Source organism: Asterias amurensis, chromosome 2, assembly GCF_032118995.1.
Source record: "Asterias amurensis chromosome 2, ASM3211899v1".
NCBI lineage: Eukaryota > Metazoa > Echinodermata > Asteroidea > Forcipulatida > Asteriidae > Asterias > Asterias amurensis.
In genome coordinates this window covers 5,487,959-5,509,491 of record NC_092649.1, presented here as the reverse complement: position 1 = coordinate 5,509,491, position 21,533 = coordinate 5,487,959, and the positions used below count along the sequence as shown (strand labels likewise).

Genomic DNA, 21,533 nt, shown 5'->3' with positions numbered 1-21,533 from the left:
CCTTGTGAAAGCAGTCATTCTAATTTGAGGAGCATTTTGGAGGGATGTGGCATGGAAGCAAAGACCAGGTTAGAGGTATCTTCTACACATGTGCTCTACAAAATATATGTATAATGTGGATGCACCCTTAAAGTTACGTCTTCGTTCACATCACTGTGTACACAGCTATATTTTGTTCATGCTTGGTTGCACCCGGCCTGTGCGAAAGAAGGCCAAACACCCCCATTTATGCTACATGTAAGTTGCCTCATCTTTACAAGAAAAAGAAAAAAACGCTTCCCACACACAATTGCACTTTGGCGGCCAAGAAACACAACCCAATTGAACAGAAACGAACAACAGAGTGAAACTTACAAGGCGGCCGGGTTGGAGGTCTGCGTCTCTTTCCAGTAATCACCGACCATCTTGGTGATTTCAGCATCGACTAGAAGATTCCGTACCATCTCATCGTTACCTGAGAGGGATGTTCAAGAATTACACGAGGGAGAAACGTCCAGAAATGTTAAAAACATAAAAAGCACTGGACACGTTTGGTACTTGTCAAAGACCAGCCGTCGATTTCACAAAGAGTTAGGACTCGTCTTATCTCGAGTTAGGTAACTCGTCCTAACTTAGAATTAGGTCTGCGTGCTACAGTGCAGGGTTGAGACTCGTCCTAAGTCCTAAGATTAATCTTAAGTTAGGAAGAGTTTGGTGAAATCGACGGCCGTATTCTCACTTGATGTATCACAATATATGCAGAAAATAACAAACCTTGGGCTCATTGGTCATCGAAGTTGAAAGAAAATAATGAAAGGAAAAAAAAAACAACCCTTGTTTCACAACTTTGTGTGCTTTCAGATGCATAATAAAAGGCTTCAGGCCAAAAGTCTTGTATTAATTGAGAGAGAAATGACCCCTTTCTAAAAAACTACCGTTATTTCAGAGGGAGTCATTTCTCACAATGTGTTATACTGTCAATGGCTCTCCATTGCTCGTTACCAAGTAAGTTTTTATGCTAAAAATTATTTTTAGTAATTACCAATAGTGTCCAGTACCTTTATATATGTAAATATAGATATCATTGAAATATAACAAATACATAGAGATAAATAAATAAACTTACATGTCTCCAGTTTGACATCAGTTCCACCGATGTTATTAATAGCTTGTTGTAGCGTATCAACGATGTTAGCCGTGGAAGTATTTCCTTCCTGCCCGTCATGGCTGGCACAAAACTCCCTGAAACAATCAAGACAATCAAACTACTGGTCAGACTTGGGAGTCTTTTGTCCTTGCTCCTAATATTGAAACATTCAAAGACAATAGACCGATCCATTAAGCTCCGCCCCATTGCGTATTGACCAATCACAACGCAGTGAAGGTCCGACAAATAAGGTCCGACATGCGTGCGCGTATGCTTGGTGCGCGTGGCAGAGTTGTGCAGAAAGGCATTGGAGAACCCCTCGTGTTCTTGCTCGTGGGCGGAGCCTACTGGATCGGTCTATTGTGACCAAATAAACCTGACTTCCCCCGCCCCCGCCCCCCTCAAACAGCACCTGCACCAGTCCCCCATCAGCACCCATATCCATCATGTCCATCCCATTACCTCCCGCTCCCACTCCAACCACCAAACATCACAACGATCCCCACGTCCAACCCTAATTATCCCCTACAACTATCCCAACGCCTGCATCCACCCCAACCAGCCCCTGCAGCAACCCCATCCAACCCCTGCACCCACCACCTGACCAGCCCAGCATCAACCCCAAACCAGCCCACCCCACCTACAGCCTGTACCCAATCCCAACCAGCCACTGCGCCCACAAACACCGACCAGCCCCCTTCAACCACGATCGACCAGCCCCAGAGGTGAACCGACAGCCCCCCAAGCCCAACCAGCATCGCCCCTACCTAGCCCCTACCTTCCAACCAGCCCCATCGTCCACCAACCAGCCCCAGAGGCCACGCCTAGTAGGCACCCAAGTCAATCCAACATAGCCCCAGCACCCACTCCCAACCTAGCCCATAACCTCCCAACCAGCCCCAATGTCCAACCAACCTAGCCCCACCACCACCCAACCAGCCCAAAAGGCCACCCCAACAGGCCCCAAAGTCTACCCCAACTAGCCCCAGCACCACTCCCAACCCAGCATCTGCAATCACCACCAACCACCCCCAGGCCAACAGCCAACCAGCCTCCGGGACCATCGACCGATCACTTTTGGCAAAACATACTTCTCTATACATGTAGATTTGTGTTGGCAATACTTCTCTGAATGATTGGTGCAGATACAAATAGTGAGGTCCATCCAGTAAATGCGTCTATAAAAAGCACCGAGGATAGGAAGATTTGTATGGTTCCCCCCCCCCCTATAAGGCTAAATCTACTAGAATGTACTTATATAATAGATGTTAAATTTTCATCGTGGATAAAAAATATTAATTTTGGTTTTTACCCATACACTGATGTGTGTTAGCACTGTATGTATACTCAGTACTTTCCCGAGTTCTGTGAAAAAAATATCACAGGCATATTTACTCGTGTGGGATTCGAACCCACGACCCTTTAAATTCTAGAGCAGTGTCTTATCAACTAGACTACTGAGATTGCCCAGGAGCTAGAGGCAGTTTGAATCCTTTGTTATGGCAGTGGGTATCTTATGGCAGCGCATACCGCAACGATAGAATGTACTTACCATGGAGCAATAAGCAGAAAGACACCATCTTGAGCGGTAATGATCGCATCTAGACCTACAAGAAGAAAGAGGAGATTAGATCAGTCTACATATGAAGAATGGGTGTGGGTTTGTTTGGTCAAGGGTCCATACCATTCCAAGCCATATTATAGACGCTGTGACCCATGACATGTTTACAAAAGAGCCACAGAGCCTGGATTTTCCTGAAGGCATGATTTGTACACAGCTCAATGGAAGAAAACATAAAATCTTATATTTTATGGAGATTGCACTATCTAATTCTTATCAACTTTTGATATGATGAATCCCACTATCTGTTTTTCCTGAATCAGGCCTTATACTTCCATGCCCCTTGGTCTTTGCCTTGGTGCCCTTGAAATGCTCCAGTAGAAGTTCATAATTTCCTCATAGGGTGCCCAGGAAAATGGGAAAATGCCTTGGCGCCTTTGCCCTTTCAAAAAAGAAGCATAAAGGCCTGCTACGCTGAATGGAACAAAAAGCAAAAGAAACTTACTTCCTTGCAGTGATGTAATTTTTGGTGCCAGTTCCCACTCAATGAGACCAAACCGCGGCTGAGCTATAGCGACACTATAATGATTAAGACAAATATAAATGAGTAGGGTAAATGGCCATAGCTTTCGATCCAAACCGGACCTTCTTCAGAGGCATAAACAAGTACAAACAAATATATGATTTGAGGCATTGCATGGTGAGGTACATGTATTTGGTTTGCGGTAACACCATGTGTGTATCTACTTGCCAGGTAGAGTTTGTTCTTAGAGAACTGTCTTTCTTTTTTCTACTACCGCGGAGTAGATTATCGGTTGTTCGGTAGACTTCGGGAGACTTCTCAGTTCTGGAAAGAACTGTCCTGCTTATTAACTATTACCTGGGCGGATGGTATAGAAATAGGCTGGGACTACTGCTTTAGCTTATAGGATCGTAATTAACTGTACTAACGCGGAGTCTGTTCTTGAATTGGTCTCAATGTTTGGACTAGCTTGCTCTAGTCATCGTCAACTCCTGACGACGACTTGAGCAAGTCAGTTTTTTCAGAACTGAGAAGTCTCCCGAACACCCGATAATCTACTCTGCGGTAGTAAAATAAAGAAAGACCGTTCTCTAAGAACAAACTCTACCTGGCAAGTAGATACACTTATGGTATTACCGCAAACCAAATATTTATACAGCAAAGGCGGGAAAATTATAGCCGATCAAAGTGTCTATTTTAGAAACAATAGGTAGCTATAAACCAATGGGAGATCAAGAAAAATATGTATATAAAAAAACATACACTAATATTTAACCCTTTGGTGCACAACGCAGTCGCTAGTGACCACCAAAAACACGTCAAATTGAACTTTTATGAACAGTCATTACTTGAAAACTACAACCCCCAAATATACCACCCTCATTAGATTGTTTAGAGAGTGTTGAGCTTTCATTTGGAGTGTATTCAACAGGGGGTGCTGTTGAAAAATTTTGTGAAAAACACTTTGTACTTTTTTTGCTTTAAAACAAATTAATCTGTGCACCAAAGGGTAAAGCATTGTACATGTACACTCTGTGATTTCTAAGTAAAAAGCACAGCTAGGAGTACATTGTACATGTAGTTGTTGTATTACATTACCTGAATGTTGTGTTTTCGATGAACGTGTACGAGTAGGTCATGTTGACAAATTCAAGGTATCTCTGGAAAAATAAACAATTATAAATCAATTATCTGCAAATGATTCCAACTAAAACAGCATCTTTGAAGTGCCTTAATATCAATAGGAGACTTTCTGGGACAATAGGTGGCAGCAGACTTACCGGGTAAAGCCATTGTTCTAAGAACTATGCGCATGTTCAGAACTACATGTACGTACACAATGGAAATTTACCCGGTAAGTCTGCTGCCACCTTGAGTAAGAAAGTCTCCCATTGTAAGGCAATGTTCATAGGGAGCTTGTGGCAGCTGCCAACCCTACTACTTATACTTAAAGGCAGTGGACACTATTGGTAATTACTCAAAATAATTATTAGCACAAAACCTTTCTTGGTGACGAGTAATGGGGAGAGGTTGATGGTACAAAACATTGTGAGAAACGGCTCCCTCTGAAGTGACATAGTTTTCGAGAAAGAAGTATTTTTCCACGAATTTGATTTCGAGACCTCAAGTTTAGAACTTGAGGTCTCGAAATCAAGCATCTGAAAGCGCACAGATCTTCGTATGACAAGGGTGTTTTTTCTTTCATTAATATCTCGCAACTTCGACGACCGATCGAGCGTAAATTTTCACAGGTTTGATATTTTGTCCATATGTTGAGATACACCAAGTGAGAAGACTGGTCTTTCACAATTACCAATAGTGTCCAGTGTCTTTAAGAAACACTAAACCTAGTTCCTCCTATCAAGATGTTTCAACGTGAAACCAGGCTTTCTGCTTCTTCTCACCTACTCACTCTTGCTTTGCTGAGAAGTAGAACAAAGAGCCATTATAGTGTTCATAGGTTTTGGAGGTACGTCGGCCGGTCGGACACATCATCGAGCCAATAAACAGCTCTCCCTGTGTAGCTACACCCACAATTGACATACACGACGAACGTTGCACAAGGTTCCTTTATTGTAAGTCATTTACGGGGTGACTATAGACCATATTGAATATGACGTCACACGGCTCAAATATCTGACCTACAAAATGGCATCTGTGCGTGTGTGTGCCGTAGATATCAAACCGGGAATGTTGCGTGATGCGTGTTTCGATGATGTATGCGTTTGGATGGGCATACGGTTTGCCCTACATGTACAAGATGCAACTTTTCATAGTAAAAAGGGGTTATTTAATACGGTCTATTCATGTTTTGGCCTCTGCGATGACAAAACACCTGGTAAGCTTACCCGGGCTATTCAAAGGCGAATGAATTAATGGGTTCTAACTGAGTGAAACAAAGAGTTCAAAACCAGCCGAGGTGAGTGGAGACTGTCCTGCACTGGGCTATGAAGCAAATATAAAGACTTGCCAAGGTCTCATCAGGGGTGAGGTTTTAACAGAGGGAACTCTTTGTGTTACTTGGTACTGTATAGCTCAAGCACACAGTCTATTCATTTGACGACCAATTAAGTTTATATTTTCACAAGTTTGTTCTTTGGTGCATATGTTGAGATACACCAAGTGAGAAGACTTGTCTTTGACAATAACCAAATGTGTCCAGTATCTTTAAGGGTAGATTTAGGGTCACCTACCTCATCTCGAGACATTATTGGTGTATACATCTCCACCTGGCCAGTCCGCTGGTCAATCATATCAATACGTAGCTGAATAAAAGAATATGGGTAGGATTTAAAACTTTGCATGGTGGAAATACGACATGGAAAGGTTTGTAGTAACACCATGTAATGACCATCTCTTAATGAGTTAGGGTGGTTCTGAAAAGAACCATTGGTTTCAACTTGACGTTTCGATCAGTATATGCTGTGATTGTCTTCTAAAGAAAGAACATGGGAATAAAAATCATTTCCTGAAATTAAAAATTGTCTATAGAAACTATCTATTGACCTGCCTAACCTACATGTAACATCATGACAATAATCTTTGATGCAGTATTTTCAGAGTAGATCCCTAAGCCCGGTTCATACTTTTGAAAATGCCAATGCGATACAAATTTTGACATCACAGTTCCTTTTTCCGCTGCGAATGTTTTGCAGGAGTTGAGCACAAGTCCACTGACGCGAATTATTCACTGCGCATCGGCATAATGTGACGTCAAAATTAGTATTGCATTTGCATACGCAGGAAGTATGAACCAGCCGTCAATTTCACAAAGAGTTAGGACTCATCTTATCTCGAGTTAGGACGAGTAACTCTTCCTAACTTAGGATTAATCTTGAGGTCTGCATGCTACAGTGCAGGGTTGGGACTCGTCCTAAGTCCTAAGATTAGTCTCAAGTTAGGAAGAGTTTTGTGAAATCGACGGCTGGCTTTATACTGGAGTATTGCACATTTTAGGCGACGCAACAATTACATGTTTAATCATAATTGTTACATGCATTTCAACTCCCAAAATGCTAAGTTTGGCCGACAGGAGGCGTGTAAATTTAGTACAAGGGGTCTATACAATTAAAAGTCTGAAGTATATTAACATACTAACCATCATATATTAGCCTCTGTTGTGTATTCTGTTTGTCTAGTCTGTCGTGTGTTTTCTGTCTTCTGTATAGTATTTTCTGTTGTTTGTCTGTCAATAGGTTAAGGCACAAAAGCCTCTGCTTCACTCTAACCTAATTGTTGTCCTACTTTAAAAGCTTCCTAATATACATGTATAACTATCTAAATCATTGTTAACTTTCATATCTGAAGATACTAAGTAATACTGTAAACTACTCATAATTTGAATATAATTAACAAACTTCGGCAATTCAGCTTTTTGGCCGCCATGTTTGCATTTTTAATAAACCAATAATAATAAATAAAAAAATGTGTAAATGTTCATGTAGGGCAGCATTGAAATAAATGTGTGCAAATACATCTACATGTACAAATAAATCTTTATCACTGTGTATACTCCTCTTCAAAGACCATTACCTGTTTCTTCTCCTTAGGCATGTTGTATTCAACCTCCAAGAAGTCTACATTTGGTGGCTCAGTCAGATAACCCAACTATGAAATAAGAAATCACGGGGCAGGGGGAAATTGGAATAAATTACATCATAAAATGATAAATTTCACAAAGGATAAAAATGCATTTGCCACGACAATCTCATTATCTTTAAAACCCCTTACAATTTGGCCCAAACCATGCTGGGAAGTTTGCACTTGCAGAGTTATAGGCACAGCCAAAGAAAAAATAGATTGCTTTTTAACCCTTGTTCAAATTGTTAAGTTCATTCTCTCCAAACGTACTCACCATTTGTTTCTCAACTATATGCATACACTTTTCTTAATACATGAAATTACGAGGCCTGTCATAGCTCATGTGGGCAGTTCATGAAAAAAAAATAAGCGCAAGACTTTCCTTACATATTTTTGTGCAGTTTTTGGTTAAAAGAAAACTTTCATGGCAGTATTTTTACTGTAAGAATTTTACAAAATATAATACTTCTTGTATAAAGTATACAGGTACATAATTCAACCAACCTCACCAATATCTATTATTTCAAATGCGAGATTCATTTTTGGGCTCCTTCATGCACACCAGAAAAGCAAATACATATAATTTGTTTCAAAAACAAAAATTAATGAAAGACAGAAATAGTATTAGATATTGTTGAAAGATGTCTCCTTTAAAAAAAAAAAAAATTCAATTAAGAAATCTATAAAAAAAAAAAATGCTGAAAAGATCATAAGATTTTTTTGAATCTGTCATACTCTTACTGAAGGAAAAATTAGCAGTAGATTCCTTTATTTGAATTTACAAACAAATTTATCTCAGTTTTGTGGTTTTTCCCCCTTTTAATTCTGATAGGAACCTGTCCGTTTATCTACTGTCGCGAAGTAGAATACAAAAGGACCTAGAGAGTGCAAGGGGCCTCTTGTAAATATCTCCACTATCCCAGAGTGAGATACATGAGTTCTGAAAGAACTTGTCCAACTATAAGACAGATTTGCTAGCAAAAAAAAAACACCCACATTCTCAAGCATGTGTCAGGCTGAGAAAGTCATCAAGGAAACCTGCCGTCGATTCCACCAAACTCTTCCTAATCTAGGATTAATCTTAGGACTTAGGACGGGTTCAGTTCCCGGTATACGAAGACGTAAGAACACAGTGAACCCATCCTAAGTTAGGACGGGCTACTCGTCCTAACTCGAGATAGGATTAATCCTAGCGTTTCGTGAAAACGGCTGCAGATTCCTAACACATGTTGTCTAAGTAAACAACAGACTTGCGTTTCAGGTGAAAAAAATAGGATATTTTACAATCAATTGATCATCAGCCCGCCGAACTTTGATCAAATCAAAGGCAACCAGATTTTCTTTTGATAATAATTCTTTTAAAAGCAGATGTTTTCTGGAGGCTCATGTTTACTTCTGCAAAATGATGTTGATGTGAACTTCCTTTGGTGTATACATAACACTTAAGGTAAATTTTGACACCTACATAAATATTTAAATTAAAATAATGTGGAGACAAGTATATAATGCTATCTCAACAAAAAAATGAAAATAACAAATACAAGCAAATTGACAGCAATCAAAATGTAGCAGGGTGACGACTGTGGGTGGACTGGGTGGGATAGGGGTTTAGTGGGGTAAACGTGGGCTGAAGGTCAGTGGGCGACGGGTACGGATGGGATGGGGGAGATGTGGGTGGGGCACGTTACAAGAGAAAGTGGGTTTGAGTGGGGTAAGTTGAGATATGCAAAGGGATCTGTGTGGCTGTGGAGATTAAAGGTTGAGGTGTAAAGGGACACTTGGTGTTTACCTGGGGGAAATTGGTGTAACTATGGGAAAAAATGTGGCACAAATGTGGCACAAATGGGTACATCACATGGGTGTTTAAGAAGTACAAATGGGTGCTTGGGAATTCGCTGGAAAGAAATAATGGGTAGTGACAATTTGGGTATACACAACTGGGTACAACTGGGTGTTTAAACATAGGGGAATGTTGACAAGAACTGGAAGAAAATTATTGGGCGAGATACTGGGTGGAAGAGAGATGGAGACAGGTTTGAGAAGGGTGTTGACCGAGGTACAAGAGTGAGGAAGATGGACACACACCCCCTCCAAAAAAAAAATGAGACATAGCGTGGGATACGATCATAGTGGGGTACAAAACAACCCAAAGAAATGCAACAAACCTCTCACAATACTTCCAAGAAGAACACACAAATATCTTATCACCACGTACCACGTCTTGTGGGTGCTGTTAGTAAATTTATACCCATAATGCTCTTATCATGCAATTTGCCAAGCGACCAAGCCGGCACCAATACTTACATGAACTCACTATTCATTGGACTACGTACGTCACCAGATACTTTGGGGGGAGGTTTAACAAGGGGATACTTCAACGTGACAATATCGAGGGGGTACGACACAAAGTTACAACACGTTGGTTTGGATATACAAATGGTGAACAACAATCTCAAATGCTAACAATGTACAGAACTCGGGACACATTTTAAAATAATTTCACGTTTTCTGGGGAAATACACAGAGAGTTTGACAAACACCAAATAATAAATAATGAAATAATAGTTTATAGACAGTATTAACAACTTCACAAACATTAACAAAAAGAAAAGAAAAACAATACTGGTGCAAATTCGCGGGAACCGTATGAGGAAGTCAGAACATCAACAAGGAAAGTCTATCAGACAAACATAAACGAGAGTACACAATTCACCAAAAAAAAGAAGAACAAGTTTTACAACCCCCCCAAACAAAATCAAATCATCTATTTTGAATTGACGCTAATCCAAGGATGGGAAGATTCATAATTATTTCACTGCAAAGGTAATTTGCCCTTAAACTATGGGGCTGTTTGCTTCAATGAAAAATACATTTTTTATACTTCAACATGGTATGAAAATTTTGGTAAAAAAAATAAAAAATTGAAGTTCAAATAATAATATTTCTAAAATATATCTGGGCGTGAAAAACGATGTGAAAGGAGACAATTTAAAGTGTTGGGAGACTGGGCCCTAATTCTCGACCGCTTTTGTATTGCAGGTTCTAGAATAATTTCAGGAAAAGTTCTACATTTCTGTATTTCTGAGATGGGGAAAGTGAGGCAGGCAATCTGCATGTACATACTCAAAAAAGAAATACATTTTTGACGTAACACTTTTGCCACAGATTACACGAAAAAACAGTCAACGAAATTATCTGAACAAACTCTTCTTAAAATTCTTAATGTGCATCACAAAACATTCATCCCCAAAATAACTGGAAATTATGATCAATAAATGAGTAAATGAAAACAGGAGATGACACAGTTACTCCAAAAAAGGGTGTGTTAAATAAAATAAAAATTAGGTAAGTGAAAAATCTTCCATTGACTGCAAAATGGCGGAAGTGATCTTTCAGAATATTAAGGCAAATGAGGGAAACTGTTTAAACAGAAAATCTGGGGATGTTTCAAGGATAACCTAGAATGGTTATATCATGTTGTGATACTAAATAGAAACCTCCCTTGCAAACAAAACAAACAAAAATCACAACAAATTTCATTAAAAGCAAACACAAAACCATAGTAGACTGACCATCTACAATGTGCATAAATAATTTCTCGCTATTTTGTTTCCTCGTTTGTAAAATTGGAAATCTACAATGACTAGAAATACTTCAGCACCTCCCTTCTGACTGTCCAAAATAAAATTCCCCAGTCCCATTTTGAACATTTTTATTTACATGTAACATGTACACTATGACAGTATGACAGATATACAAAAGACAATATCAAACAATAACAATATCACGACAGAAGAGAACAGTAATATTGTCTATTTCACTTGCAGTTTACAAAACCACCACTTTCTGAAGAACATAAAAAACCTATTGCTAGTTCTCATAAATAACATGACAACTAGAGAAATGTATTTGGCAGTCAATGGAAAAACCCAAAACATACCGATTGATTACTGTTTAAAAACATAAATATAAAGCATGGCATCCACTTTTGGTAAGGTATCTGGAAAAAAACTTAAGTACTCTGTGATTGTCAGAGAGTCAACAAAATACACATGTATGTTTGGAATGCAAAGTAGTCCACTTTTAACACTGGTTCGAAATGTATGAATTTCAGATTAATTTAGATTTGTTACTCATGAAGGTATTTCCTGACACGTTTACCAACACTGTACACCGTTTTATGAATATCGTGACCATGCAAACATGGAATTGTCACCTGCATTCAAAAGACCCACGTACAACTCATAGCGAAATTATATCAACTGCTATTGCATGTGTCTTAAGGAATGTACATTTAGACTCGCATAATGTCAACACAGGCCCTATGAGTTTTCAGCACATTGTGGGGTTTGTTATTTCTTTACATATTTTTTTATAGGACTTGATGACATTTATTTTATATAGAACATTGACTTGTGCTGGAGTATTGAGACATACACGCTTTGGCTATGATATATTTTGAAAGTTTTCCTTCATCAGTGGTAGAAGAAGCTCTAGGATGACGGGTTTTTAAATACAGGTAACGGTTCCAGTCTAAAGTAAAAATTTAAATGATGGTAGCGGACAACAGACAAAATTTACAAGCAGAATGTGGGACATGTGCGAGTTTGCTCCAGTGCGAAATGACTGCATGAAGGTGTTATTAAACTCAAGACAACCAAGGAAAGTAACCCTCGGAAACCCATGCTTATCAACATCAGCAAGAAAACCAAGGGAAAAAAACCTATCATACCTTCTAGAATAAAAAAAATTAAATAAAAAGGGAAATAAAAACAGGGAACCAAAGCACAAAAAAAAAGGGAAAAAAAATGAAATATGTCGCTCATGCTAAACTCGACGTGGCAAATTGAAAATCACCGCAAACCAATCAGCAGGGGAAAAAATAATAATGAAATAATAATAATAATAATAATAATAATACTAATCACCTCATCTCTTGACTAAATTAATTGCAGAACTCAAAATCGTAAAACAATAAATGATGAAATGAGTGAATGAAGGTATGAGTGGATGAATGGCGATGAGAACTTAAAACCAATGGAAGAGTCTGGAATTACTGAAGTACCTCAAGTATAGCTTTGATCTCCTCCTGTTAATCGTGAGAACAATGAGAAGAAACGACACCAAAAAGGTCACAAATGACACCAAGTTATATGGAATCTGATTGGTGCATGGCATGGGGAAAAACCACATCATACATAATTCATGAGGGTTTTTTGGTTTTGTTGTTTTAAAAAGCGGTGAGCCCTGTTAGTTGAAAAAAGTACCAAGTCTTTTTTTGGATGGACGAAGATGACGATCTACTTTAGCGAGGGTGTGATTAGCTATTTGAAGTGATTGCTGGTGATTTCAAATGATTGATGATTGGGAGAGTGATGTTAAATGCATGGTGATTTGGATGGTGATAGTAAGTGATTGTGATCAAGGGAATGGTGATTTTTTAAAGGGAAGGATGGTGGTATATGATAATGGTGATCTAAATTGATTTCAGTAGATCTAAAGTTATTTGAGTGGTTCTAAAGTGATTGCAGTTGATCTTACATGATTTCAATAGATCTTATGTGATTTCAGTTGATATTCAGTGATTCAATAGATCTTACGCGATTGTAGTTGATGTGAAATGATTTCAGTTGATCTGAAGTGATACTGATTTTCGTTGACTGGAATTATTTATAAACGTCACTGATGTGATTTGAAGTAAATAAAAAAACAAAAAAAAACAAAAAACAGACAAGATCCAAATGCCTTTAAAAGTGACTTTATCATTTTAAAGGCAGAGGACACTATTGGTAATTACTAAAAATAATTATTAGCATAAAACCTTACTTGGTAACGAGCAATGGGGAGCTGTTGATAGTATAAAACATTATGAGAAAGAATGGCTCCCTCTGAAGAAATGTTGTTTTTGAGAAAGAAGTAAATTTACATTAATTTTAATTCGAGACCTGAAGATTTAGAATTTGAGGTCTTGAAATCAAGCACCTGACATGCCTGAAAGCACACAACTTCATGTGACAAGGGTATTTTTTCTGTCATTATTATCTTGCAACTTCAACGACTAATTGAGCTCAAATTTTCACAGGTTTGTTATTTTATGCATGTGTTGAGATACACCAAGTGAGATTACTGGTCTTTCACAATTACCCATAGTGTCCAGTGTCTTTAAGGAATGATCAGGACATTTTCAGGAAACATATTGGAAATTTCCAGGTTTTTTTTTAACACTGTATAATCACATGGTGAAATCTTGACGATTCCTTATACACGAGGCGAAGCCAAGTGAATTGAAAAGCCCAGATTTTCCTGAGTGATATAGTCTACCACAATGCACAAACGAAATGCAGTCCACAATGTTTGATAACTCTTACAAAGGTCCTTGTTATTTGAACTTTTTTCACACTAAACACCGAAAAGACACCAATTTTTTTCCTTTCCAGTTCCACACTCTGAACGGTCTTCAAAACCCTTCTAAACAAGAGTGGACTCCATGTATACACCAAACTTTCCACCAGCACCAGTGACATAGAACTTGGCAGCACACAATTCATGTTTTTCTCGACTCAATTGGTTATCAAAATTGCAAGAGAATACTGAAAAAAAAAATTTTTTAAGTTGCATTCTACTCTACAGTGTAGGTCATTTGCAAGGTTGTTGGTAACGATATATTTATACATTCAAGTTATTTTACTTGCTATTCTACTTGCATTTAATAACTTTCTTCAATTGCTTTTTAAATACATTTTATAGCGTGTATAACCCTTTTTAAAGTTGTAATTTTTACTTGGTTTTTCTATCTTTCGTTGTGGTTTTTACAATGCTTTGTTTCTGTTTTCAATTTTCATTAGTTCTGTTTACTTCACTGTTGAATGCTTGGCTGCTATCTGTAAACTTCAGTTTTAAATTTGAATTGTGTTTATAATATTGTACACTATTTTATTGTCTGTTTTTTTTTACATTCTGTTATTGTAAGACGCTTTGGGTTTAGTACTTCAAGAAGGTTAGTGATTTGTTGGTAATCTAATCAATAGCCAGAGTAACCGGTGGGTATTGATGCAATATATACTACATAACGATTTGTTATTGATCATATCAGTGATTGATCACTGATTTTGTATAATAGAGTCATTGATTGTTATTGCTTTTAGGTGATGGATAGTCAGTTGTCCTTATCAGATCAATCAAAGGTGATGGTTAATGGTGATCTGTTATTAAGGACATAAGTATTAGATTGGTTATTGATCATTTCTGATAGATTATAGATTTTATATAGTAGCACTTTTTATTAAGTGCTTTTTTATAATGTATAGTTAAGTGGTTGTTTTCTTGTCTTGTGATAATCAGATAATCAAATCATTGATTGATTAATGTTTGTGCATAAAAACTTATCAATTATTTGGTATTGATCATAAATGAAGGGTAGTCAATGATTCCATAAAATCACAAACAGAAGGAGTTTTAGTATCAATTGAAGCTGTCAACATTTTTTCTCTATTTTTTATTTAAATGCAGGCATGATTTTTTTGGTGCTATTATGACAATTTGTGCACTCAAAGTCTCTTTTCAATGGTGATAAATAGTTGCGATTGGAATTTTAAAAAGTGCAAGTTCTGTGCCATTAAAAACAATAGTGGATTTTCATTTGCCATCTACACATGAAACTTTCATTCCAGTATGATTGTTTTTTCTATTCACACTACAGGGGCTAAATGGTTCTACGAGCAAAATGCAATGGTACAGGTAAAAAGAGACACATATCATAAGCCACCCCTTGACTCACATTGAATAGACCCTACCCACAATGCACAGCGCACATTACGCACGCGTCTCTTGTCTGCCATGATGTGTGCCAAAACGTGACAAAAGGACAGTATCAGTAAGAAGTAACTATAAATAAATAGTAAACTTGCGGGTACAACCATGTGTAAATCTTTTAGGGCGAGTGTTGGCTCTGCTCGACTTCGAGCAGAGTATACTGTTCGAAACGTCGAGACCCAACTGGCTCTTTTCAGAACCAACACTCACCCTAAGAGATTTACACATGGTTGTACCTGCAAGTTTACTATTTATTTATAGTTTCTTCTTATGTCTCAACACCATGCAAAGCTTCAAACAATACCGACGCAATCAGTGTTTCCGCACCTCTGAACAATGCACATCTACCATTTCTGGGAGAGTCCATTCCTTGTTTGCACGTTTTGACACACAAAATGGCGGGCAGGAGACGCGCGCGTATGTGTGCTGTGCGTACATGTATGTGCGCTGCGCATAGGGTCTATAAGCTTTAAGTCATCACCTCAAGAAGAACAAAATAATCAGAAGCTAGGGAGTCACAGTAGAATCTCCTTAAATATTGTTTAAAATGTACTTTGACAAAAGAACCTTTCAACGCCTGAATGTTTTTTTTTTCTGAAAATGAGAGGAAAGCTGTCCTGGAACAATATTCCTTTAAAAATGTATTTTGACAATAAGAAACCAGTGATTGTTTATCTGCCGATTGGTGGCAGGATCATTCTGAGGGAAGGCTATACCCCCTGCAGCAAGTTCAACCAAGGTCCAATGTTTAAACAGCCAATAAAGGATGATCTCAAATATATAGATATTACAGTTTTCTAATAGCTGCAGTTCATAGGACACATAACAAAATATAACGAGTCTCTTACCTCACGTTAAAACATGGTAAAAATGGGTTTTTCTCCAGAACGCTCCGAGCCAAATTTCTAAAAAACACTGGGTCAAACAAACCAGCGCGACAAAGGAATTGGACGTCAGTGGTGGCTATTTGTTCTGAAAAATAGCGCCCTCAGTTTGCCAAATCTCGAGAACTGTGTTCAAACCCAATTAGGGGAAAATTGTCACTGGCTTTAAAGGGTCATTATAATAGATAAGTAGTTTTTGACTCTCGGCTGAAAAAGCTGCGCGGCCGAGTGCATTTTTGACTTATGATTTATTTATTACTAAATGCCAATTTTGAGAGTAAAACGTTTATTAACCAGTATCTACGATGTCTATTTGGCCATAATAAGGCAATAGTTGAAATATTGAGATCATTCTTAATTGGCTCTTTAACTGGTTGGTTTGTGAGTATGAGGTTTCAACTACTCTATTCATGTCAACCTGACTGCTGACCATGAGAAATTGAGGGTGGCCAGTTTGTTTCAGTTTTTGACTCATATTCAAAGTTACATGTAAAAGTTACATGTAAAAGCAACATGATACTGCTAAGTAGTATATCAGCATCAATCATTTGTCAATTGTAAGATATGGGGAGAAAAGTGGCAGAGACTGCTTTATTTCAAATGAAGACAAAGGAAAGTAAAATTCTGAAATCGAAACGATCTTTCAACGCTGCTGAATATTTCTTACAATTTTTAAATCTTTTGGTTTTCTGCCATTTTTTTTCTGATAACTGGTCCTCTGTGCACTGTGCTGAGTAATAACGGCTACTGTAACCAATGATGCATTCCACCATCGTCGATAGTTTTGGCGTGAATCATTGATTAGACATTCGATCGCATTCGAAAATTGGACCTTGATTGAACTTGTTCAACGACTTAAGGCTGCATTCCCCCATATTGTTATACTGTACTTCATTTTAAGTCAGTACAAAATTGTTTGTTATGGTAACGAGCAAAGACTGAGCCTCACGAGAGCTCAGTACCAAGTTAGATCAAACCAGGCATTTTGGGTTTTTTTTGTCAGTGAGGGGAAGGAGTTCCTCATTTATGATTTATCAAAGGGAGATTGGAGTGACATGGAGCCTAGATCCTATGTGAGTCAAGTGGTGCTTAGACCCCCTTGAATAACACCATCATCCTTTCGCGCCAATTTTCGGAGTCAATTAGTTTGTGTTATTTTTAAAACTTGGAACACTATATTCACTAAACCAAACATGCAACTTGATAGTGAAAAATACAAAAGCAGTTTCAGTCTTGGGTACAACCATTTCTTTGAGTTGTCTACCACCGATTCTTTTCAAAACCAACAATACATGTACCCAGAAGAGACTTGTATACGTTGCTACGGCAAACCTTACCTAAATATTTCTATAATGTTTATCAGTTTATTTCTGATAACAAAATGAAAGGAAATGAAACAAGGGAATTCAGCTCGGCCAAATTTTATGGCCTGTATATCCATTGACGTATGCGTTCTACACAGTGAGGTGCTGTATGCACAGAATTATGGCAAAACATTGCAATACATGTAGAGATGTAGGTGTTTCTCAACAGGTACATGTAGGCGACCGTCAAAGTTCTCCAAAAATGCAGCGCTAGACAGGATGATGTCTTAAGAAAGGAGGTCTCTTCAGATGATATGTGCCGGGTGAGAAGAGAATTATGATCAAGTTTACACGTAGTTGCATACGATGATTATCTTTGAGGAGGACAGCTTTGAATATGCTCATGCAAGATGGCTAATGATATAGTCAATGTGCATCCAATGACAAGGCAACAGCCACAAAGCTATATAGATGGGAATGACCCAGTAGTTATGGATGCAAAAAAACTCCAGACCTAGGGTCGATCTTTCACCGAAATTCAATTTTCTTAACAATTATAATTAACATAATTTAGTATACATGTATATATATTTTGCACAAGAAGTTACTTAAGAAAAAGAGGATACTTATTTGCTCAATCGTGTAAAGAAATATACTGATTCTTATTATGCAAATATTGTTTCAAGTTTTGAATGACAAAAGTAGCCTCATTTGCATAACAATGGGTGCTATTCAGTGCAGGGGAAATAGCTGGGCAGGCTGGAGGGTACTATTGTCAATCAAGTCAGGGGGATGGGGCTGACAAAAGGTAATACATGAATACATTATGTAAATTACAAAATGCAATGAATATTCATCATGTTCACCATCCTAATTCACAATTTACACCCTGGGATAAATGTGGACTCCCTGGGAGAAAGGGTTCAAATCCAAGAATTATTCATTTGCTTAAGGTCAACTGAGGTCAACTAAGGACAACAGAGGTCAAGGTAATTTCTCTTAAAGGGATGGTACAGTATTGGTTTACATGTACAATATCAAATCAGAGTTACCAAGTGAGGCTCAATGCAACCACAAATAAAGATTTTGTGAAAAATATCTTGCTCTTTTGTTTTCACTTCATGGATGTACATGTACGTGTTGTGCACCCAAATCACACACTCTTTGCATGAGGCCTTGCATACATGTATCACTCCTTTTATAGTGCAAGTACTTGGGTGTTACATGTATATTACCCAATACAGGACTTGGGTTAAAGGAACACAGTGCCTTGGATCGGACGAGTTGGTCTATAAAAAGTGTTTGTAACCGTTTGTTATAAAATACATATAGTTAGAAAATGGTTTTAAAAGTACAATACAATGATGTGTGTAGCACTGTATACTCAGTACTTTCCCCCGAGTCCAGCGAAAAAAAATCACAGGCATTTTTACTCGGGTAACAAAAAATGCCTGCGATTTTATTTATTTTTTTCGCGGGACTCGGGAAATTACTGAGTATACAGTGCTACACACATCGGTGTATATGGGTAAAAACCAAAAATTAATATTCTTTATCCCCGATGCAAATTTAACATCTATTAAATACAATACAATGGTCCACACAAATATGCATCGAAGTTGCATGGGTTTCCTTTTACCTCATCGACAAACATGCTCGGCCATACACGAGTCAAACTTTTGACTCCCACAAATGGCCGACCGTGTTAGTTGGCAAAGTAAAATGATAACCACGTAATTTTGAGGCAAATTTGTGTAGTCGATCATTGTATTCTAATTTTACAACCTCTTTCTAACCATATGCATTTTATAACAAACGATTACAAACGCTTTCCAAAGACCAACTCGACCGATCCAAGGCAACGTGTTCCTTTAAGAACTAAGTTTTGTTGTGAATTAGAGGCAAATAATTCATCCAGTTCTTTAAAGCCCAATGGTGTACCTTCTCTTTAGAGAAAACCCACTCCAAAGTTTTCTCCCAAAGTTTGGAATGGATAAAAAACCAATGCAGACAAGCAAAAAACTACTTAAGATTTAGGTCAGTCAAACATCAAACAATGAAAGTGGTGCACAAAACTCCTGATGCAACATTAATATCGGTAAAAAATTGATACACAGAGTTAGTAAACAAGTATTATTGTTAATGTTAATTCTCAAAGGCCACTTAAAAAGACATCTGGATGCAATATGAAAACGGCAAAACAATATAAGTAATTAAACAGGCACAATGCACAAGTTGTCAGTTTGTAACTTGTTATTAACACCTCACTGTCAGCTCACACTTAATGAAGTTATTCAGATCTGAAGAGACGGAAAACAGAGATTGGCCACAAAGTTTCGGCTCTGCATTTTCAGCGTGTGTTTTGTATAAGCACATACAAACAAGAGTGAATAAAGTGCACATCGCAGGCTTGTAAAAAGGCTAAGCTCATTATGCATGAAACTCTGATGTCATCAGTCATTGAAAACCCCAGCTTTGAAAAAGAAAAAACAAATTAAAACAGAACTTTTCAGATGCAGTGCAGTTTTGTTTTTAACTTCAAAATTGGTGTCTTTCTGCTTTGCATAAAATCAAGACCCTCAAAATACAAGCCTTGCTTATGGCAAGGCAAAGCTTACTTTTTTTCTGAGGTCTAATTCTGCTCAAAGGCAACAGAACATTTTTGGCAACATGACATGCAGGCAGCATGGCCTCCACCTTGTAGGTCTAATTCTGCTCAAAGGCAACAGAACATTTTAGACAACATGACATGCAGGCAGCATGGCCTCCACCTTGTAAAAGGTCTTACAATTTCTGAAAATTCACTGAACTACATGTACATCAAGAATCCTTCTTATGTGAGGTTTATATGATCCTTACATGTATATGAGGTTTATGATTCGTCCATGAGGTTTTTATCATCATCATATGAGGTTTTTATGATCATAACATGAGTCTCATCCTTCAACGAGGTTTTTATGATTCTAACATGAGGTACATGGTCATAGAATGTATGACCCTTTCGAGGTTCATGCAAAACGCGCAGTGCCTCTTACTGCATAAAGCCAACACGAGATTTTCTATAAGAGATTTTGAGGTGGAGTTTTTCTTGATTTTTGTGAGCACAGTAAATTTGAAGAAAAAAAACACCTGTTCCATTTGGTATAGTCACAATGTGATTTAAGTATATGCATACATGTACAAATCTTTTTTTGGCTCAAATTACAAATTTTTTGTTGAGGTTTTTTTTCCGAGTTTTTTTTTCTGCCAAAGATGTAAATATTAGAATAAAATGATACAAAATCGATTAAGAATATAATCACACATTGCTTTTCATTTTGAGTTGGGTTAGAATAACTTCTAAAAGTTCCGGTTTTCTGAACAGAAAAAGTGCTGCGTTCAAAAAGTGGAAAAGAGCAAAATGCAAAACAGTTGTTAGTATAGTGAAAAAAAAGAGGAGACATGTACCACAAACTGTTTCCATCTAACATGCAATCTCATTGGATAACATAATCCTGATGCATTGTGGGTCAAAACAGTATGCTAATTAACAAGACGATATTGACAAAACGTATTCATTCAAACTTAATGCAGGCTTTTGAAATCAATCATTCAAAGGGACTGCAGCAAAAATGCTATTGCTGTATCTGTAAAGTAAAACACAGTGCCATTTTCCATGCCAAACTTATTTCAATATAAAGCAATCAAATCTGTTGATTTAAGCATACAAATACCATAACCAAAAAATAAATAAAAAATAAGTAGTTTCATGCAACATGGGCTAATTTTTCATACAAAACAATGAAATTAAACATCTGTGCGCATTTCATCTACAAAAAAGTAATATCAAATCATCTCATTTCAAACAAAATAAAAATATAAGAACATTCAAAATGGGAAAAAAATAATATAATGTAACAGGCATCTTCAAAACAGTCTAATCAAGATATCACAGACTTTTGTCATGCAACATTCATGCAGGTCTTTTTTAATAAAATAATAAATGGATGCAGGCAACAAGTGCAGTTTTATATTAAAGAAAGAATTTATCATATAAACTAAATTAAAAATAGCTTTTTATGTAGTCATATTTTTCATAACAAGGCATACACGATCCTCTCTCATAAAATTATTTAGCATTTTTTGTCTCAGGAATTTCAAATTTAATCGGAATGATATTTCCAGTGAAATATATATTTAAAAAAAAATTAATCTTACTATCAATATTCTGTTCCGAAGAGCCGTATATAGGCTGGTTCACAGC

General features: G+C 37.4%; 1 protein-coding gene across 5 annotated transcripts in view; it reads right to left on the bottom strand.

The window, feature by feature from the left end:
* Positions 1 to 21,533, bottom strand: part of LOC139952991 (voltage-dependent calcium channel subunit alpha-2/delta-2-like) — a 90,291-nt gene that overhangs the window by 20,182 nt on the left and 48,576 nt on the right. For 3 of the 5 annotated variants that reach the window (XM_071952375.1, XM_071952366.1, XM_071952394.1), the window contains 8 exons: positions 12,356 to 12,379; positions 7,243 to 7,317; positions 5,904 to 5,975; positions 4,309 to 4,370; positions 3,193 to 3,266; positions 2,679 to 2,733; positions 1,106 to 1,221; positions 355 to 454 (listed from right to left, as the gene is read on the bottom strand). In XM_071952375.1, the coding sequence (XP_071808476.1) occupies positions 355 to 454; positions 1,106 to 1,221; positions 2,679 to 2,733; positions 3,193 to 3,266; positions 4,309 to 4,370; positions 5,904 to 5,975; positions 7,243 to 7,317; positions 12,356 to 12,379 (578 nt within the window). The remainder of the gene's footprint in view (positions 1 to 354; positions 455 to 1,105; positions 1,222 to 2,678; positions 2,734 to 3,192; positions 3,267 to 4,308; positions 4,371 to 5,903; positions 5,976 to 7,242; positions 7,318 to 12,355; positions 12,380 to 21,533) is intronic. The other 2 variants (XM_071952385.1, XM_071952401.1) reach the window with 1 other exon arrangement.